This window comes from Arvicola amphibius, chromosome 3, assembly GCF_903992535.2.
Source record: "Arvicola amphibius chromosome 3, mArvAmp1.2, whole genome shotgun sequence".
Taxonomy (NCBI): domain Eukaryota; kingdom Metazoa; phylum Chordata; class Mammalia; order Rodentia; family Cricetidae; genus Arvicola; species Arvicola amphibius.
The window spans coordinates 161,313,064-161,332,431 of record NC_052049.1 but is presented as its reverse complement, the minus strand read 5'-3'; the positions used below and the strand labels follow the sequence as shown (position 1 = coordinate 161,332,431).

Genomic DNA, 19,368 nt, shown 5'->3' with positions numbered 1-19,368 from the left:
CAATACCGCCAGGTACAGGAGCACTTACTACTGTATCATGGAGTCTGTGATACAGAGTTGGGAAATCTGATTCTCTGATGAACTGTACTTGCTTATTCCAAGACTCAAAAGATCAGCATCGAGGCTTGGGAGGTCCAGGATGTAATGTGTTTGCTGTGCAAGCATGAGGACCTGATTTCAGTACTTCAGAACCCACGATACAAAACAAAACAAGTAAACAAAAAAACTGAGGGCCACGGCATGCGTCTGATATCCTTGTGTTGGGGAGGTGGTGACAGGAGGGTCCTTGGGGCTTGCTGGCCAAGTAGTGTAGCCAAATAGCTAAGCTCCAGGGTCAGTGGGTGAGTCCATCTTAAGAAATTAGAGGGCCAGAGATTGAAGAAGACACCTGATGTAGATCTCTGGTTTACACACATGCATGTACAGGTACACACACACACACACACACACACACACACACACACACACACAAACACACCACAAGATACAGATTGAGTGCCTGGGATGCTTTAGTCTTGCTGTCGACCCGAGAGTCCGTTGTAATGTCTGCCCTTCAAGCCTACATATCAGGTCAGTACTTCAGGATTTCAGAGCCACAAAGAGTAAGTGAAATACGGTACTGAGATATAGATGCATATGGACAAACAAGTCCCCATTCATTGCAGAACCCCACACTATAAAATAGCTAAAAAGATATTAAAAAGGAATTTGTAAGTCTAATATGAAGATAACTATAAAAATTTACTGAGGGTCATAAAATGACTTAAATAAATAGAGACATAATTCTCAAATTATTTTCTATTTGAAACACAACATTATTTTCGATTCGTTTAGAAGTAAAAATATATGAGTACTATAAATAGCACAGAGGTCTTTAAAAATGAAGATAAAATATAGGATATTGATCTAGCAGATAAATCAATATATCCATATACCTATATGTAGATGTATAAATATATTAAAGTGTTGACTGAGGTTTCTCTCCCACCCCAGGTTTTGCAGTCATTCAGTCCCAAAGAAATACACAGAGGTCTACATTAATTATAAACTGATTGTTCTAGTAGTTCAGGCTTCTTATTAACTCTTATAACTTATATTAGCCCATAATACTTGTCTGTGTTAGCCACGTGGCTTGGTACCTTTTTTGGTGAGGCAGTCACATCTTGCTTGCTCTGTGTCTGGCTTCCTCTGTGTCTGGGTGACAACTGCGGACTGAAACTTTCCTCTTTCCATAATTCTCATTACCACACTTCTACTTCCTGCCTGGTCACCATTGTCCTACCTATACTTCCTGCCTGGCTACTGGCCAATCAGCATTTTATTAAAAATAATACAAGTGACAGGAGAAAAGACCATTGCTCCACAGCATTAAAGTTTTGATATTTATTTTTATTTCAAGTTATGGGTGTTTTGCCTTCATGTGTGTTTGTGCACCACATGCTTGCGGTTCCTGTAAAAACTAGAAGAGAGTGTTGGATCCCCTGGAGTTGGAGTTACAGATGGTTGTGAGCCACCATGCAGGTGCTGGGGAACAAACCTAGATCCTCTGAAAGAGTATTCAGTGTTCTGAACTACTTAGCATTCTTCCAGCCCTGATCTATTGAATATTAAGATAAACCATGAAGGTGAAAATAATTTAAAGAGTGAACACATGCTAAGTAAACAACAGAAAGTCAAGAACATACACATAATACATGATGTGCAGATAGATTTAAATCTCTGTGTTGTCAGAACAATTGGCTTAGGAAGGAAATCAAATTCCTATTCTATCCCACAAATAAAACCAAGGAGCTACTACAATAAAGCATATATTATCATTAAGGAAATATTTCGGAGTTGTAGAATGGGGATAAACTTATACAAAACATGGAAATATTTACACGACCACATTACCTGATACAAGCAAACAAAATATAAAATATCTAAAAGGAAACAGGGTCCCAGAGAGAAGATTCCATGACTGAAAGACTGGCTGAGCAAGCACAAGGAAGAGCGTTCAGATCCCCAGTGCTCCTGTAAATGACAACCAGGTGTGATGACCCATTTGTAGTCCCATCACTTGAGAGATGGAGCAGGGGATCCCTGAGGACACTGGCTAGCTAGACCAACTAAATTAGTGTGTTATGGCTTCAGCAAAAGCCGTGCTTCAATAAATAGGATAGAGTACAACCAAAGTAAACACCTATATCAATCTCTGGTCTTCACATTCATGAATACCATATACACATTCATGCACACGAGTGAACATACACGCACATATATACTCACACAATAAATACAATGAAAGGGAAGATGCATATTGAAGAATGGTCATAGAATATATGACAAATGACAGCTTAATTTTCTTGATAAAGAACAATGAAAACAAAATGTGGCACGATGAAGATTTGAATGAGAAGAAAGGACAAAGGGACTGACAGGTGGTTCAGCAAAGAAGAGATGCAGATAAACAACAGCATGCCATTAGATGCTTTTGTTCAGTAAGAGGGGAGAACAGAAGGAAATGGAACGTGATCTGTTCAGCGTGTTTAATAGGTTGATGGGAGTGAGCACCCATGTTGGCAGAAGCCAAAGGGGGCATGATTTTTACAGAAGACAATTAAAACAGTTCCCCATAAACAAAATATTAGCCCGGAAACTTTGTTTTTAGGCAGTTTTATAAATAAAATCCACATTTCTAGCATGGTAGTTTGAATGTAATTTGACTCCATGAGCTCACAGGGAGTGGCACTATTAGGAGGCATGGCCTTGTTGAAGGAAGTGTGTCACTGTAGGGGGTAGGTTTTGAGGTCTCTTTTGTTCAAGCTTCCCTCAGTGTGACCCTCAGACCATTTCCTGTTACCTGCACAATATAGGACTTTCAACTACTTCTCCATGCAGCATGTCTGCCTGCATGTCACCATGTCCCACCATGATAATAATGGACTGAACCTCTGAAACTGTAAGCAGAACATCCTGATGAAATGTTTTACTATATAAGAGTTGCCATGGTCATGGTGTCTCTTCACAGCAATAGAAACCCTAACTAAGACACCTAGCTATAAGGATTATTACCTAAAAATTATTAGTACTAAAACCTGTAAATAATCAAAAGACTTGGTAGAAGTTTATGTGCCATAGTATTGAATGTCATACAAAGCATTTATTATAAACTGTTGAATAAGGAAAGCAAGTTGCTTATTACTTTTCTAAATTAAATTTAGATTGAATAGCTAAATGCCTGAGTATATTTAAGTACATATTCAATTTGTTGTATGTGAATGTAAATATATATGCATACATTTTGTTAAACGGACACAGTAAAATGTTAATAATAGTTATAAATAGGAAGTGATGATACAAATTATTTCTAATTTGTTTTCTTCTGTGAATGTATATTTTCTAAAATTTCATACAGTAAACATGTCTTTCCATAGAATTAAATAAAAAAGTGAAGATATGAATTTAAAAGCAGACATGCTACAGTCAAAGTGTCAGAAATTCTGTTTTCAAGGTCAAGTCATATGAGAAAATCAAACTCATAGAACCTATAAAAGAGATAGACTAGGATGGAAGGCTCACAGACCTGCTTCCAGGGTGATGTCCTTGAGGACCTATGTTGGGGAATATTCTTTTATACTGTGTGAAGATATGTCACTGTGATTGGTTTAATAAAAAGAAAAATAGCCAACAGCAGGTAGGATTTTCAGGGCAGAGAGAATGCTGGAAAGAAGAGGGCGGAGTTTCGAGAGTCACCAGCCAGTCAGAGAAGCAGTAGCATGGTCAGTACAGGGTAAAGGTAATAAAGCCATGAGACAAAAAGTAGATTGATAAAAATGGGGCAATTTAAGTTGTAAGAGCTAGTTAGTAACAAGCTATCGGCTGAGATTTCATAATAATAAGTCTCTGTGCCGTGATTTGGGAGCTGGCAGGAGGGGCAGAAAAATCCACCTACAGACCCATTTGGCAATACCTGGGTTCAGGGAGTCTTTCTGGGAAATGGCGGCACATGGGTACTGTGTCCAGGTCCTTCATGTTGCACTGCTCATGTGCCAGACAATCAAGTCCTCACGACTTCTGGTCTCAAGCGTTCCATAGCTCATTCCATTTTATACCTCCCTATATTCACTGCTGTGTATTTATTTGTTAAGCGTATGTTAAACCGTTTTATCTTTGCACCATGCTAATTTGCTGTAGTCTAGGATGATATCTTTACACTGCGATGAGATGAGAGAATTTCACTGGGTATGAGACCCTCAGATTTCTTCAGAGGTGATTATGAGAAACGACCACAAGGAGAACATGTCTCCAACTTCTTCAAAATTATTATTAAAGACATTTCCATTCAGGTGCTCAAACTCCACAAATGATGATCCAACTGATAAAATCTCCTAAAATTTTAGTAGTCCTCTTAAATTTTTTTTGGTTCATTTTTATAACTAAAGTGACTCCCTCTGACAAGGCTGTTTTAGTCCTGGGCTAGTCTACATGGTCTCTTTTGACTTTGGCTCCCAAAGAGCACAGAGCCATGCTTATTGCCAAACTATAGCAACGCACAGCTGCCTAATTTTGCAGAAAATCTCTATCCCAGAACATGGATGTTTATCCTCAACTAAGAAGTCCCACGATATGCATGCATGGCTGGTATTATGAGTTGTCGCAAATCCAATTTGGAAATAGGCAAGGATTAAATAACACATAAACACACAAGTGATTTGTCTGCTTGGTCTTTGGCAATAGGCAATGCTCGTACCTAGCTTGCTTTGAATCAAATGCCTCTTAGGCATATTGCCTAAATCTGGAGTACTGCTCAGGAGAGCCTTCTGCTGGGCGCAGCCACAGACATTGGGGTTTTCCTGCTACTAAAGCCCACACCTGCAAGTGCTCGTCTTGTGAGTCTGGCTCCTTAGTCTTCAGGCATCCACTAAGGGAGTGAGGTTGGAAAGGTAAAAGAGCAAGGTAGAGTTTCCTGTGGACTGTAACCTTGCATGTAGTTTCTAGCACAAGATCTCATTGAAAGGAACCCAGAAATAGAAAATCTTCATTCATATAAATGTTTTAGGTGTGTGTGCGCGCGTGCGCGCACTTGAATGTCTTTCTTACAAGACACTTCCTAACCTTTCTAGAAGGTCAAGTATTTATTCTTAACTGTTAGCATTATGTAGATAACTTCACAACTTAAGTACAGAAGAGGGCACAGAATATGGAGAAAAGGGGAACAATGTTTTTGAACAGCTGTGGTAGGAGAGGTTGCCTGTATTATTTCACTTGAAGGGCATTATCTACCCTAGCCCCCGGATGCACACTCTCTGCAGCAAACTCCTCAGTTACATGCCATGGCAACACATTAATTTAGCAGTCTTTGCATGGCAATAATTTGGGTGAAGTGCCCAGGAAGGTGGTACAGTCTTGGTTAGAGTGTCATGAGAACTTTCCAGGCAGTTTTCTGGCTAGAACCCTGTAGAAATGTGGGCTCATGAGGCTTTGTAATGTTTCAGGCCAGCTTATCAACTGGTCATCATGCTAAATCAATGGGCATGGCAGCAAAGGGCAGAGATGAGCAGCCTCAGAGCAAAGAGACAAAGCAGGCTCCTGGGACCCAGGGACCACCCTCTCTTGGAGGCCATCCTGGTCTCCCACAGGGGAGGTTCATTTGCCATGGGCCTGAGGGTTTGGGTTTGACTTGCCTAGCTTTAAATCTCAGCCTCACCACACAGTCAACTGGGGCACCTCTTACTTTTGAGTCTTTCTAGAGACAGATGAGATCATCTGGGATGGGCAGTAAACTGGTTTGTGAGACATTCCTAATGGGTATTGATTTTAATTGTTATTTAGATTATTCATCATTGGAAAGAAAATACCGCAAGGTATACCGGTCTTCCTATGGATAATGGTATACTAGAGTATAGTAGAGATTCTTGCCACTTGCTTGGCAGCTAAAACGTCATGGGGAGAACTGGACCCAGGACTGAAACTAGAGAGCAGCAGGAAGTCAGACTGCAGCGGCTCCGCGACTCTTGTACATGGAAATCACCCGATAGGTTCGGCCACCCCAGTGGAGCCTCTGCAGTGACAGGACAGCCATGTGGTTGAAATTTCATAGCAAAGGATTCAAAGTCCATAGTACCTTAGGACAGCTTTCCCTGGATTTTACTATCCAACCTCAGAAGACTCTGGAGACTTTCTGCTGTATGGGACATTAGACTGTCAAGCCACCCACTGGTTTTTTTTTGGCTTTTTGACTGGGCCAGGCAGCTGTGCAAAGAATACACACACTGCTGTTTGTGAGCTGTTGCACACCCTGGAGAGGCTGCCCACACTGGAGGCTGCTGCCACTTCACTCCCCCCTCAGCAAGGCTGGCTGTGGGCAACCCTTCCCAGTGCATACAGCCTTTCATTTGTAAAGTCATCCATCATAACCCTAAGCCGGCCTTTCAACAGCCCCTCCTGTCCAAAAAGGAGAAAAGAACATTTTGAAATCATTCTGTTAAACTATTTTGCACAAAGTGGATGAATTTTTTTTATTAGTTCTCTCCAGAGACCCCTGCAGAGGCTGATTCTGATAGAATCCATTTGAGTCACCATTTAAGAGGGCCTTCATTCCCCCTCCTGCTGGGCCAGGAGAGCACACATACACCAGGCCACATTCACAGGTCTTGCTCACACTGCAGCATGAAGTACTGACCTGTTAAGCCGGCAGCCTCTGCAGACAGGAAGGCACTCCAAGAAAGGAGGAAAAACAGGCCTGTTTCCAGCATCGGGAACTCACAGAGCTTGGTAAATTTGGTCAAGTGACAAGATGTGTTAAGGAAAACAACCACTGTTTTTGTAACTAATTCTGCTTGTTGGCTAAGAAGAATGGATCTGGTGATGAGAGTCGCAGAATAAAAGGCTGATTTTTCATATCTGAGTAGGTGTAGCTCGCAAGCCCTAAGAAGGGGAGCCCAGGTTTATGCTTCACTGCAGGCTCAACTCACCCATAAAAATTCAAACTAGTGCTCAGATGAAAATAAAAAAAAAAAAAACAAAACAAAAAAAAAAACAAAAAGTATCTACTAAGAGTAAGCCCAGCTTAAGTAAGTAAGCTGTGGGTATGAAATCCCCTGAGTGTGGTATGGCCCTTGGAGTATCACCCCAGAAACTGGCAGGAAGAGGAAGGCCAAGCAAAGGGAGTGTGCCTTGGAATCAGTAGGTGTGGTGTTGGTCCCTAGGATGAAGCCTGAGGCTAGCTCCTCTGTAGAACCCCCTTTTCTAGGGATGGAAACAGGGCAAGAGATGCAGTTATTCACTGCGAGAGGGGAACTGAGCAATCCCTCTTGGTATTAACACATGGAGGAGAAACGGTGTTATGTTTAAGTCAGGCACCTTTTGGCAAGCAGTGGTTCATCTGGCCAAAGGTGATACTTGGGCAATAATCTGTAAACTATAAATTAGAAAAGAAATTAAAGGACGGCGACCCAAGTTGGGCAAAGAGTGGGTTATGGGAAGACGAACAGAAGCCTTTGATGATGGGAAAGTGTTATGTCGCTAACGTGTTTGTTAGGCACAGAGTGCCCTGGAAAATAATGAGACGTGATCGGCTTGCAATCTTATGCTTTTAGAAGAAAATATGAAACCTAGTCTACATTAAAAGATGAACAGTGCATGTTATGTAGGTAAAACGTGACCTTTGACCTCTAGGATAGAGTATTTGTGTTCAGTCCTTGACTTATCCAGTCACTGGCTGTTTGACTTCTGAGAAGTGTGTGACCGATCCCCACCTCTGTCCCATGGGACTCGGCCATAAGAACAATTCACCTCCCCCTACGTCTGGAGAGCAAAATGAGGTAAGTGTATGAGAAGCGATTTGTTAAAATTTAGAAAGCCCGAATACCAAGAGTCAGAATGGCCCGACTTGAAATGTGCTCTCCCCTTAGTCAAGCATCTAAACCACTTAGTGCCTCCGATTCTCCGGGGGAGAATGAGATGCTGGCATTATCTAACCATTGCCACCAGCACCTGTATAGAATGATGATGCACTCAGAACAGTCCTGGCATGCCATGAGGGCTATGTGCATCTTTCTGTTGGTGCTTTAGGTTAACTTCTTTTGGCAAAACATCCTCCCTGAAAATGTGTCTTGAAAGATCTTGATGTGATTCTCCATGTAGAATAAAGAGGAGTTTACCTTCGGTCCTTCCCGGCATCCCCCTTTGTGGGTTATGAGGAAGGCTTTGCTTCTCTGTAGGTTTGCTCTCCTAATATTTTCAGTTTGTTGTAAAGGAAAGGCCTCCACTTGTTTGGTTATCAGAGTAGTATATCTAAGTAAGCTATACAAGGTCCCTTCCTTTAACCTCCTCCAGGAAGTTATTAGGTCTGAATTCAAGTGCAAGCCTGGAGTCTGAGGACCTGACCAGAGAAGACTCTCTTAATGTGTTCATGGTAGGGGCAGACAGACAGCTGTGCACATCTGCCTCCTCTACATCCTGTCTATAGAGCCGGCTAAAACCGCCAAGCACCACACAATTGACCCCAGCACTGTGATGCAGGCCTTTCATTGGTCCCTATCTCATCTACCTCTCGGCTCTTTCTTCCAGATGTGACCTGACCTCTGGCCAACTTCCAGCTTCCAGGAATGTTCCCTTTCCACACCGGCCTGCTCACTTCTGTGTCCACACATCCTGCTCACACCAGCCTGACAGAGGTCTGATTCCAACTTTCCCTCTTCATCTCTGCCAGCAGGGTAAAAAGCCTGGTTGTGAATCCTAGCCCTGAAGCACCCTAGCTGTATGGCCACAGTCAAATTGTTTCGCTTTAATCATTCGAGATTCTTCAGCTGTGCAATTAGAACAAAAGCAGGATCTACCTTCCAGGATCCTTGTATAAAGTGTCTGAGAGAAAAAGGAAAAATGCTTAGGCTAGTGGAGGGTGCCAACGTTCCCAGTAAATTCCAACTGGTATTAATACCACCATGTTCATTTTCACTGTTGTGAGAACCAGGGTTAGTATGGGAGGCCCCTTACCTCCGTAATCTTCTGCGTCAAGAGAGGCATTGATAACATGTCCTATAGGGTGGATTCGAATGGAAGGTGATGTGGGAGAGTCTTCTGTTTGTGTTGATTTCATTTGTTAATAAAGAAACTGCCTTGGCCCATTTAATAGGCCAGCCCTTAGGTGGGTGGAGTAGACAGAACAGGAAGAAGGAAGTGAGGTGGATGGCTCAGACAATCGCCATGCTTCTCCTCTCTGAGCCAGATGCGATGGAGCCAGCCACCAGGTCAGACATGCTTAATCTTTCCCGGTAAGACACCACTCGTGGTGTTACACAGATTATTAGATATGGGTTAGTCAAGATGTGAGTAAGAGGCTGAAACTAATGGGCCAGGCAGTGTTTAAATGAATATAGTTTGTGTTGTTATTTCGGGTTATAAGCTAGCCAGGCAGCCGAGAGCCCGGCGGCGGGAAGCGGCCCGCTCCCATCACTACAGAAAGGGTCCCTGGGAAGGCCTTGGCACATGCTGTACCTTCTGTCAGTGTTTCCATCATCATTATGACTATTCTAGTCCAGACAGCATGTGACATCTGCCATAGCTCCGCCTAAAGACTAGAACATAAAAGGAAGCCGCATGTAGCGACCATCATTTCTTCATCCCCCTGCACAGCACAATTGTGAAGCATTTAAAACCCCCATTGGTCGCTATCCTGGCCCTCCCTATCCTCTGGTGACTGGCAGCAGAGCTCACTGACTTTCTCAACTGTAGTTGGTGCTATTCTGTCTTTGGACCTTGGCTTTTCAGTTCTTTCTCTTTACCTCCACGTCGTCAGTCCTGGTGTCCCATGCTCACAACTGTCCTTAGGTGCCACTTTTTGCAAGCCTGTCTAAGAGAAAGCATGGGCAACAGCGGTAGACTTGATGGTGGACAGAGAAAGAACCTGCCCCCTCTGCTGCTGGCACTGATCCAATGCCTCATGTCACCCAGAGAGGGGGGGGGGGCTTCAGCAGTGCTGTATCGAATTCAAACCTGTCTCACCACTCACTGCTGAGGAGGCCGTTCAGCCTCGGAAAGTCTTCATGCTTGTTGGCTGCTCTACAGTGTCCCCGGCTTCCACACAGTGACAAAGGATATCAGTGCTGTGACAACGGCATACGCGGAGCCCATTGCAAAGGAGCCAGCGAAGATCCCTAGGAAGTTCCCCACGGACTGGAAGAAGGCGGCAGTGTCAAACGCATTGGGATTCTCCTTGGGACTGTAGATGGATATGGAGCTGAGAAGAGAAAAGGCAGCGTAGTCAGTGGCAGCCAGAGTTGCACATTACCTTCTGGGAGAGTCACCCTTTCCAGTGAGACTGGGTGCTGCTGAGAGGAACTGACGGGGAAAAGGGGGGAATGAGGTAGAGAGAGCAGCAAGCGCTCCTTGTCTCTTCCAGGCCAATCCCAGGGTATCCATAGACTACTGCCAGTCAGTAAACATTCGTATATTGGGAGAGCCATAAAGAATATTGTTTCTAAGCCAACTAGGCATTAAAACACGTTAGGTGTGTATGGAATCTGCTGAGACCATAGATAGCTGTGAATTATTTAGTGGCCCGTATGTCTTCAGTGCTGTTATAGATTCACAAATGTCCCTGATAAAAAGTGCACTTTTATGGCCTGCGCACAAATGGGCGATACAAATCACAGCATGCACAAAATATTCTGCCGTGATCCTGTCATAAGCCACAAAGCATTCCTCTCTCCAGTGTAACCCTGTGGACAGAGAGCCCCGGTAGTGTGCAGAACCCCACAGTATTAATTCCCTGGACAGGCAAAGCCCCCGCTCTCCCACAGATATAAATAGCAGTAGCCACCCAAGGTCATTTCTCACATCGAGTTCTTGTGCCCATAGACAGAGCTCCCCGGAGAAATGCAACCCACCAACAGGCAGTCTGTTTAGTTAATTTCTTTGTTTGTTTTCAGACAGGGTCTTTTTCACTCTGTAGCCTGGTCTGGCCCCAATTCATAGAAATCCTTCTGTATCCACCTCCCAAATGGACAGTAGGCGTGAACCATCCCCACTTGGCTTATGTAGATGTTTCTGAAGATGCTATATTTGATTTTTTTAATGGAGGCTTCAAATCCTAGCATGCTAATGAGAAGGACTAGGTGTGTCCTATAGTAGGGACTATAAACACCTCACAGTGCAGCATTAAAATGAGCTGGTGCACTAACCCTGAACCCTTAGGGAGGCCAATGAAGTTAGACTTTAGAGTTTTTATTTTTTATAGTTTTAATTTTAACATGGAGTTTTAAAAATTAGCCAAAAAATTAAGGATTTGGCAGTGAATTCTGGAAAGGACTTCGTAGCTGTGTGGAGAGGAAAAAAGCACACATGTTGACTGAGATTATACAGGATTATAGAGAACCTAACTGGGTACTTCACGCCAGGATGGCCGGAGCCTGCTGCCTCTCTGTCCTGGCTCTCTGCCTCTCGACACTAGTTAGGAGCCAGAAGGAGGGCTGGATTCCAGCCTTCCCTCGGGAAGATGTATAAGGAAAGGTGGGACTTCTCAATGTTCTTTGGGTTTCTATGGACACCTTTTTTTTTTTTTTTTTTTTTTTTTGGTTTTTCGAGACAGGGTTTCCCTGTAGTTTCTAGAGCCTGTCCTGGAACTAGCTCTTGTAGACCAGGCTGGCCTCGAACTCAGAGATCCGCCTGCCTCTGCCTCCCGAGTGCTGGGATTAAAGGCGTGCGCCACCACCGCCCGGCTTATGGACACCTTTAAGCCCCCAAAGCAGGCTGGACCTTTCTGCTTTGATCTCTTAATTGGAGAAGGAAGATGAATGGTGGTGAGGGGAGCCCTGAGGTATATGTGGGGCTTGGGTGGCCATTGTGGTGCTCTTCTTTCTGTGGGATTCTAGGCTTTCAGCAAAGCAGAGGAGCAAACACACCTGTGAGTCTTTGTAATTGCCGAGCCCAGGAAAGGTGTTAAACCCAGGGCTGATAGAAACCTAGGGCTAGAGCGGGGGAAGCCAGAGTTCACCCTGACATTCCCCGACACAAATCTTCATTTCCATGAAGAGACATGAAAGGGAGAATCCTTCCCTTTCTTTCAAAGTATTTTAATTAATTAATATATAGTAATATATAGAGCTTTGGAAATAATTCTAAAGTTCTGGAGGCTGTACCAGTGGCTCTGACCCTTTGAGCTGGCACCTCTTCACCCCCATCTCCATCTTGTTGTGTGTGTAATAATCCTTCTGTACATTGTGACTATGTATTATTTTTCATTGGTTGATGAAGAAGCTGATTGGCCTATAGCAAGGCAGGGTAAAGTTAGGTGGGACAATCAGACTGAAAATTCCTACAGAAAGAAGGGCAGAGTTAGAGAGTAACCCCAGATACAGAAAGAATCAAGATGGGCTTTCTGTACTGAGAAAAGGTACCAAGCCACGTGGCAAAGCATAGATAAAATTATGGGTTCATTTAAGTGTAAGAGGTATCTAGGAACGAGTCTGAGCTCTCGGCCGAGCATTTGTACTTCATATTGAATCTTCATGTCAGCTATTTGGGATGTGGTCATGGGACAGGGAAACATCTGCCTACACCATCTCCCTAGAAATGTTATTTCTGGGTGCTCCTGGTATCCCCAGTGACAGCTGGTGACACTTTATGCCATGACTTGTGGGCTCCTTTTCCTCAAACCAGTTTCACTTTTATCCAGGTATAAAAGCTTTCATTAAAGAATACATACAAAATTTCAAGTTTGATATGCTCAATATATTTTTATAACATATGTGAGAAAGTGTACATTAACAAAAAGTTCCCGTGTGTGACCTCAACTCATCTTGCTGGCCCTATTGATTTTAAAGTATGCTCTTTGGAACATGTTGTCCTATTTCTGTCCACCAAACATGATAGAGCCTATGTTTATCCAGCTCCATGTGCTTCTCTGTGATGTCTGCCTTACTAGAAGAGAAAGGCATAAAAGCCCTTGGTCCAGAGTGGCAGTCCATTGCCTTTGTTGGTCGTAAGTCCTCCCAGAATATAATCACCGGGTGCCTGCTCTACGCTAGGTGACATTTCATATAGGGTACTGGAGACAGGTGGAGAAGCACACAGAATGGAGGCAAGATCAAGCTCAACAATCACCAGCTGATGAATGGAAGCCACGCTAAGCAGAAAATCCTAAGATGTGATGGCAAGCACAGTGCTGAACGCGATGATGCGCGAGCTATAAATCATTGAACGGTACAAAAGAGGATGCAGGATTTCAGAATAAAGGAGACGGTATTTGATGTCAAGTCAACAGACTGATCAGGAGAGACTATTCCAGGCAGTGGAGGGAGTAACAAGACAGGCAATGAGGTAGGGGAGTTCAGGGCACCTTCAAGGCATAGCTGCTGCCTGGGTAGGGCTGGAACTGAGGAGTGTGCACAGGAACCCACGTGGAGAGGAAGAGTTGGGTGACAGGGCATTTCTCAGCCGTAGTTCTGCACGAAGGGTGCTCACTTATACAGCATTCACTATCTTATGCCTACATTATGATTTTAATCTTTTATTTGTGCATGAGATAAACAGGGTCCATTACAGCTCGTCGCCCAGCGCTCCCTCCCTGTTTACTAAAATACAGTAGCTGAAGAAAAGAGAAATCAGAGTCACATAGCTAGTCAGTTTATATGAACATTTTGTTTTTTATTTATTAAAAAAATAGAACAAACAAAGGACAACAACAAAACTACTCCTTGGGAGAAAACAAGAGCTAATGTGAAAATCGTTCGGTGGAATTGCTATATTCACTTTAAGACAATAGTTTTTGGGGTACCAGAGCCTTTGCTCAGATGAAGGTGAGTGGGTGCTGCAGCGGGTACCAGCTACAATGCTTGGGCCCCCTTAAGAAAACCTGTGTTCAAAGTTGGCTTCCTCACCTACATGTCAAGCATTGTTCAACTTCACTTGGGTCTTGTTCCTCTTTGCCTAGTGCTTGGCATGTGGAAATCTTTGCTAAATATGATGGGATGATCTCAGGCAATAAGAGAGAGAGAGAGAGAGAGAGAGAGAGAGAGAGAGAGAGAGAGAGAGAGAGAGAGAGAGAGAGAGAGAGAGAGAGAGAGGGAGGGAGGGAGGAAGGGAGGGACGGAGGGAGGGAGAGAGGGAGGGAGGGGAGGGATGGAGGGATGGAGGGAGGGAGAGAGGGAGGAAGGGAGGGAGAGAGGGAGGTGAAGAAGGAAGGAAGGAAAGAAAAAAGAAAGAAGAAAGGAAAAAAAGAAAAAAGGAAGAAGGAAATGAAAGAGTCTTGAAAAAGTCAACTCTTAAAAACAACTATCCCCTGTAAGATTTCTATTAGGCCTTGCATAGATGCAGTCATGTTGTGGCTACTATTGGAGTTCTCAGCCCAACTCTGAGAATCACTCTTGTGCCTTGTTACTCATGTCACAGATTTGGCACCTCTTGCTTGGAGATCTGAGCCAAGTCATCATATTCAGATTCTGTTTCATCACCTGGTCGATAGAGATGCTAGTATCCCTCCATACCTGTGAGTGTATGAAGCACATGGAAAACCCCTATGTAGATGCTGTCAATTCCAGGGTTACTCAGTAAATGCTAGCAATGTGCACTCAGACAAAGACTCGGTGGAAGCTCTTTATCCCCATTATCGTCTTCATCCTGCGAAGAACTCTCTCAAGTCTCACACTGGCAGAGAGCAGAATTCTATATTATGAAGTAAGCTTTTGTTTCAAGAGTGGACATGAGGGGTGTGGCTGACCTCCTGTCCACTCTTGAGGTTGTTAGCAAGGAACTAATCATTTGAGTGGGTTTAGAGGGACAAGGAACCATAGCAGTGTATCTCAAGGATGTCACGTTCATCACAGAGTTCTTGATCAACTGCATCAAAGGACATTGTCCTGGCAGGCTGAGCAGGGGTCTCCCCAGGGATAAGAAGGTCCCAAAACTCTATTTAAGATGAACCTAGTAGTGATGCCACCTGGCTTCTGGGGAAGAATGATGCAGGAGGAAAGCGAAAGCTAGCTGTCCCCAGGAAGGCACCTTCTCTACACTGTCAAGGTTTCAGAGAATCGGCCCTCCAGATTCTTAGTCCTGGAAAGGCATCTCTTTGGGCTCTGGTTTCCAGTTGTGACACTAAGCCTCCGTATTGGGTACGGCAGATAGATTTAGAAGCTGGAAACAGCCCAAGATTTAGGTTATATATACAGAGTAATTAAGCAACTTCATCTCTTGTGACTTGACCCCTGTGTCAATTGTGATGGCTGAATCTTTAGTGGGAAAAACATTGGAAGAACAAGAGAAGGAAAAAGGAAGTAGACTCTCTGTACCTGTTCATTGGCCGTCCTTCAGAGTACCGAAGAGGCACTGTGCACAGCACAAGCTGGTGTCTATGGTCACTAGAGTTTTGAAGAGGATGGAACCAATAGCTTTGAAAATATTATGACCAGAAATACCCAGTAGTGTTTAAATATTCATCTCATAAGATGGAAATAAGTCTAGGTTATCGATTTATCCTGTTCAAGAACTGACTGCTCAGCAGAAACTGGGAAATAAATGTGTGCAGGTCCTTCTACCTGAGAAATTTGAAATAAATGAAGTATTGTAACTTGAAGAAACAACATTAATAAGGGTCTTTATTTTTCAATGTACCACTTAAGAGTCACAGGCACCACTAAGATTTTGTCTACTATTTCTCAATAACTAATTTTTCTTATGCCTATAATACAATGGTCCTAAAATGAAAAGTCTTGGCGGCATAGGGAGCACTGAGTATCTGAATTTGAAACAGATCTTGGCTCTGTCTCATTGGCTGTGTGACCTTGATTAAATTACTTAAACTATTTGTATTCCCATTTCTATAAAATTATACTAGTACCCACCATGTAGGGTTGCTATGACAGTTAAATGCTTCCGCATTTTAAAGCTCTTCAAATGGCATCTGGTGCCTGGAAGAAACTAGATAATAATTTCTTAGGGAAATCTTCCTTCTTCAAATGATAAATTTCATTTTTTTTCTATTTCTGACTGTGTCTCTTTCCTTTTCTCTCTTGGTTTAGTTCTGAAGGAAGGATTTCAAAATAGATGTCCCATGAAAACTTTCATCTATATGGAACCAAGCCTTTGCTGACTATCCCCTGGTCTAGATCTCTAAGGGACAGGAATCACTGGTGCATGCAAAGTATTTAGTACAGAGGATTCTGTGGCATACAGTGGGTTCATGGTACAAAAGGAGGCAGGAAGTGGGGGGGCTGAAAAGAAAGGAAGAAGAGATGCTGTGGGGAAGAAGACTGAGGGAGACTGAGAGTATAAATAGTAAGGAAAGCATGATCTCATTGGCCCCACCCGTGACTTGGACCCTTTTCCGTCCTGGATCCTATTGAGTCGCCATTTTCCAAACTGTTATAGCTCAGTCAAGCCTCTCAGCTTCCAGGACTGTTCACTCTTGATATTCTTCACTGCAGCCCCTAAAATACTTCGCTACACAGTTGCTTATAGAAACCGCAGGCCATACTATGGCCTCAGGGTCCAGGCAGCTATGCAGCTACATTGTGCCCTGCATGGTCCTCCTGCAACTCAGGTGACTCTTTAGAACAAGTTCCTTCTGAACGCTTCAGTCTACTCTAACCTCCTTTGCTGACATTAAATCAGTGCCACTCGAAAGTTTATAAAAAAAACGTTAAGTGAACATACTGTGTCCCATTTAGAATTTCCGTGACTTTAATCATTAAAAACTATGTGAAAATTATTACTACAGTCAAAAATATTTTAAAAATATCTTTCCATTTCTCTTTCAAAATTTTATCTCTAACAAAGAAACTCAAACTATTGACACCAGTTCATTGACAAGAGTTGTTGATCAGTTGCAACATAAATAAGAAATAGCTTTTCCCCCTAGAACTGCTTTACTTGAACGATATAGAATTCCCCTTTGTGCTAGATACGTACAAAGGGGCGGATGATGGCTTGGTCAAACTCCATTATTCAGTTACTTTTCTTGATTAAAACTTAGTTAAGTCCAGTTTTAAACCTCAACCTTCACAGCAGGATTCCTCCTCTCCACACAGAAAAGTCTAGGGAGGGCACCAAGTGGTTTCTTGAAGGGACGAGCACCAGCAAGGTCCTCCCCTTGCTGGTACTCTGTGGGTGCTAGAGGGTGTGCCTGGCTCTTGTTCTTGGCAAGCCATGCTCTAGTCTCGTTCTGCTTCCTGTTGAATCATTCTCCCTGAAACCTCAGCTGATGTGCTGTTGAGAACTCTTTCTCGGATACCAACTCAGTCTTCATTTTCCTTGCCAGCTATACATATTCCTGCTTATCCTCATGGCTTAAATTAGTGACTGCTAGGCCTCAGTGGCTTTACCGCTTTTCCTGATCTCAGAAGGTTCCCCTAGGAAGTCCTCTAGGTCAAGAAACAGCACTGACTAGCTGATCTCACCTGCTTTCCAAACACAGAAAACCAGGGAGCCTACAGGTCTTGGTTCAACCGGCTCCTGCTTTTTAAATTCTTTAGGACAGAAAGTGTACCAATCCCTATGTGCTTATGCCCCACACTCTTAGGATCCATAACCAAGAATTCCCTTCTTTGACACTGCTTGGAGGGGGTCTTAGCTCTCACTTAGAGGATGAGTTGGCAGTTCCAGCTGTCTACTGATTCAGGGGAGCCCCTTGCATGTGGCTGAGGGGAGAGGAAGCATTCCTATGAAGAGGGGCAGCATTATTGCATCTCAGTACTTCAACTCTATGGGGACATCTCCATCCTTCTAATCCCACGGCTATGACTGGTCCCTTGAATTCAGCAGTTGGCAGGCATGGGCCTCTCCACTACGAAGCCCCATTGCAGCCCCTTTGCATTTTCAACCCAGTCCCTAAGCCAATCTGAAAAACCAGAAGACGTTCGTGATAAGCGCTCCTGTATCTTGTGCTATTTAATGTCAGGTGCTTACAGTTTATTTCTCCTCATCTAGGGTTGGGTTGTCATTCTGCTCCTGGGGACACATTTTAAAAGAGCAATACAGCCAGCCCAGAAACAGCCATGAGCTTCCTTAGGAGCTGTTCCATTTTGTTGGACATGTAAGTCACAAGCGGGGACCAGGCAGGAGAAAAGAATTAATTACAGTGTTAGTTTGCGTTTATAGCTCTTTGTACTAAGAAAAGAAAGATGAACAGAACAAGAAACAAGTGGATCCTTATCTATTATTTATCTTTTAATAACTATACCAACGTGCCCTTTCCCAGGGAACTTGCTTAATTATGAATAAGGAATTGATTTTTATGGGGCCAAGAATTGTGTGTACACATTGGAATTCTTTCTGGCGTCTGCCTGCCCATTATTCGGGCTTATGTTCTGCCAGAGGCTGATGAAGTTCTGTCAAGAGAACCTGCTGTAAAACATAATGACTTCAGGAATTGGGGGCATTCCAGGCACCCTGGGAGGTTAGAAGAGCTGTCTTAATAATAAGAGGTCTTGGCCAGAAGTTCACTGAGCATGAGTTAGAAGCATAGGGTTTCACCTTCTCAAGGGCCAAGGGGCCCGGCGGAGGGCTGTGCCAGGGGAGGCTCATTAATGAACTCTTTCGGTTTCTGAAGTATCGTTTCATGATTGCTTGCGAAGAGCCCAGATTCATACGCAGAGAGCGATTTTCCAGGCCCCTGACAAATAACATCTTGTCATTCTAATGTCAGCCACCAGAGAAAAAGACAAGGACAATTCTGCGGGAAGTAGAAGCTGTGTCAAAACCAGACCGTGAGTAATGCAATCTCAAGCCAAGTCGATCCATTCTACCAACAAACATCCATTGCCCCTACTGTGTGCAGACATTGTTCCAAGCACTGGGGACACAACAGGGACAAAACACAGCTGATCTCACGTTGCAGGAGAGAAGAAACATGAACACGGCTCAGCAAACAAATACATGGTGGATTGACAACCGCTAAACAGAAGCTGAGGTGGCCTGAGAGGAAGGGAGGGCGTGATGGAGGGCGTGCGTGCGTGCGTGCGTGCGTGCGTGTGCTGCGCAGAAGGGCTGCCAGAGACTGCGAAGGAAGTGAGGTGGAAGAACTTCCTGGGCTCTGAAGCAGAGCATCCGGGGAGGGTCAGAGGAGTCACAAGGAGCCAGTAGGGCTGGAGGACTGTGTGAAGAATAAGAGGCAGGGCTAGAGCGGGCATGTAACTGACTTTTGGGGAGCCTTTCAAGTTAGCGTTAGGATTTTCCTCTAGGGCTACAAGGGAGGCCGCTGAAGAGTTTGGAGGGTGGAGGAAAGGCACAGAATATTCTAACACCAGAGGAAGTTGGACAGCTGGCGAGTTGACATCACAGTGCAGCCAAAGACTGAAGCAGTCAGATCTCTCCTTGGCAACCTAGCAGCTAGAGGCTAACCCCGGAACAAGATCCCAGGAAAGACAGGGGCAGTGAGGATGAAGACCGAGG

General features: G+C 43.9%; 1 protein-coding gene across 1 annotated transcript in view; it reads right to left on the bottom strand.

Moving 5' to 3' along the window:
* Slc9a9 (solute carrier family 9 member A9) overlaps positions 1 to 19,368 on the bottom strand; it is a 545,494-nt gene that overhangs the window by 287,549 nt on the left and 238,577 nt on the right. Inside the window, exons 7-8 of the mRNA XM_038322078.2 lie at positions 10,084 to 10,222; positions 6,665 to 6,770 (exon numbers count right to left, since the gene is read on the bottom strand). Of these exons, the coding sequence (XP_038178006.1) occupies positions 6,665 to 6,770; positions 10,084 to 10,222 (245 nt within the window). The remainder of the gene's footprint in view (positions 1 to 6,664; positions 6,771 to 10,083; positions 10,223 to 19,368) is intronic.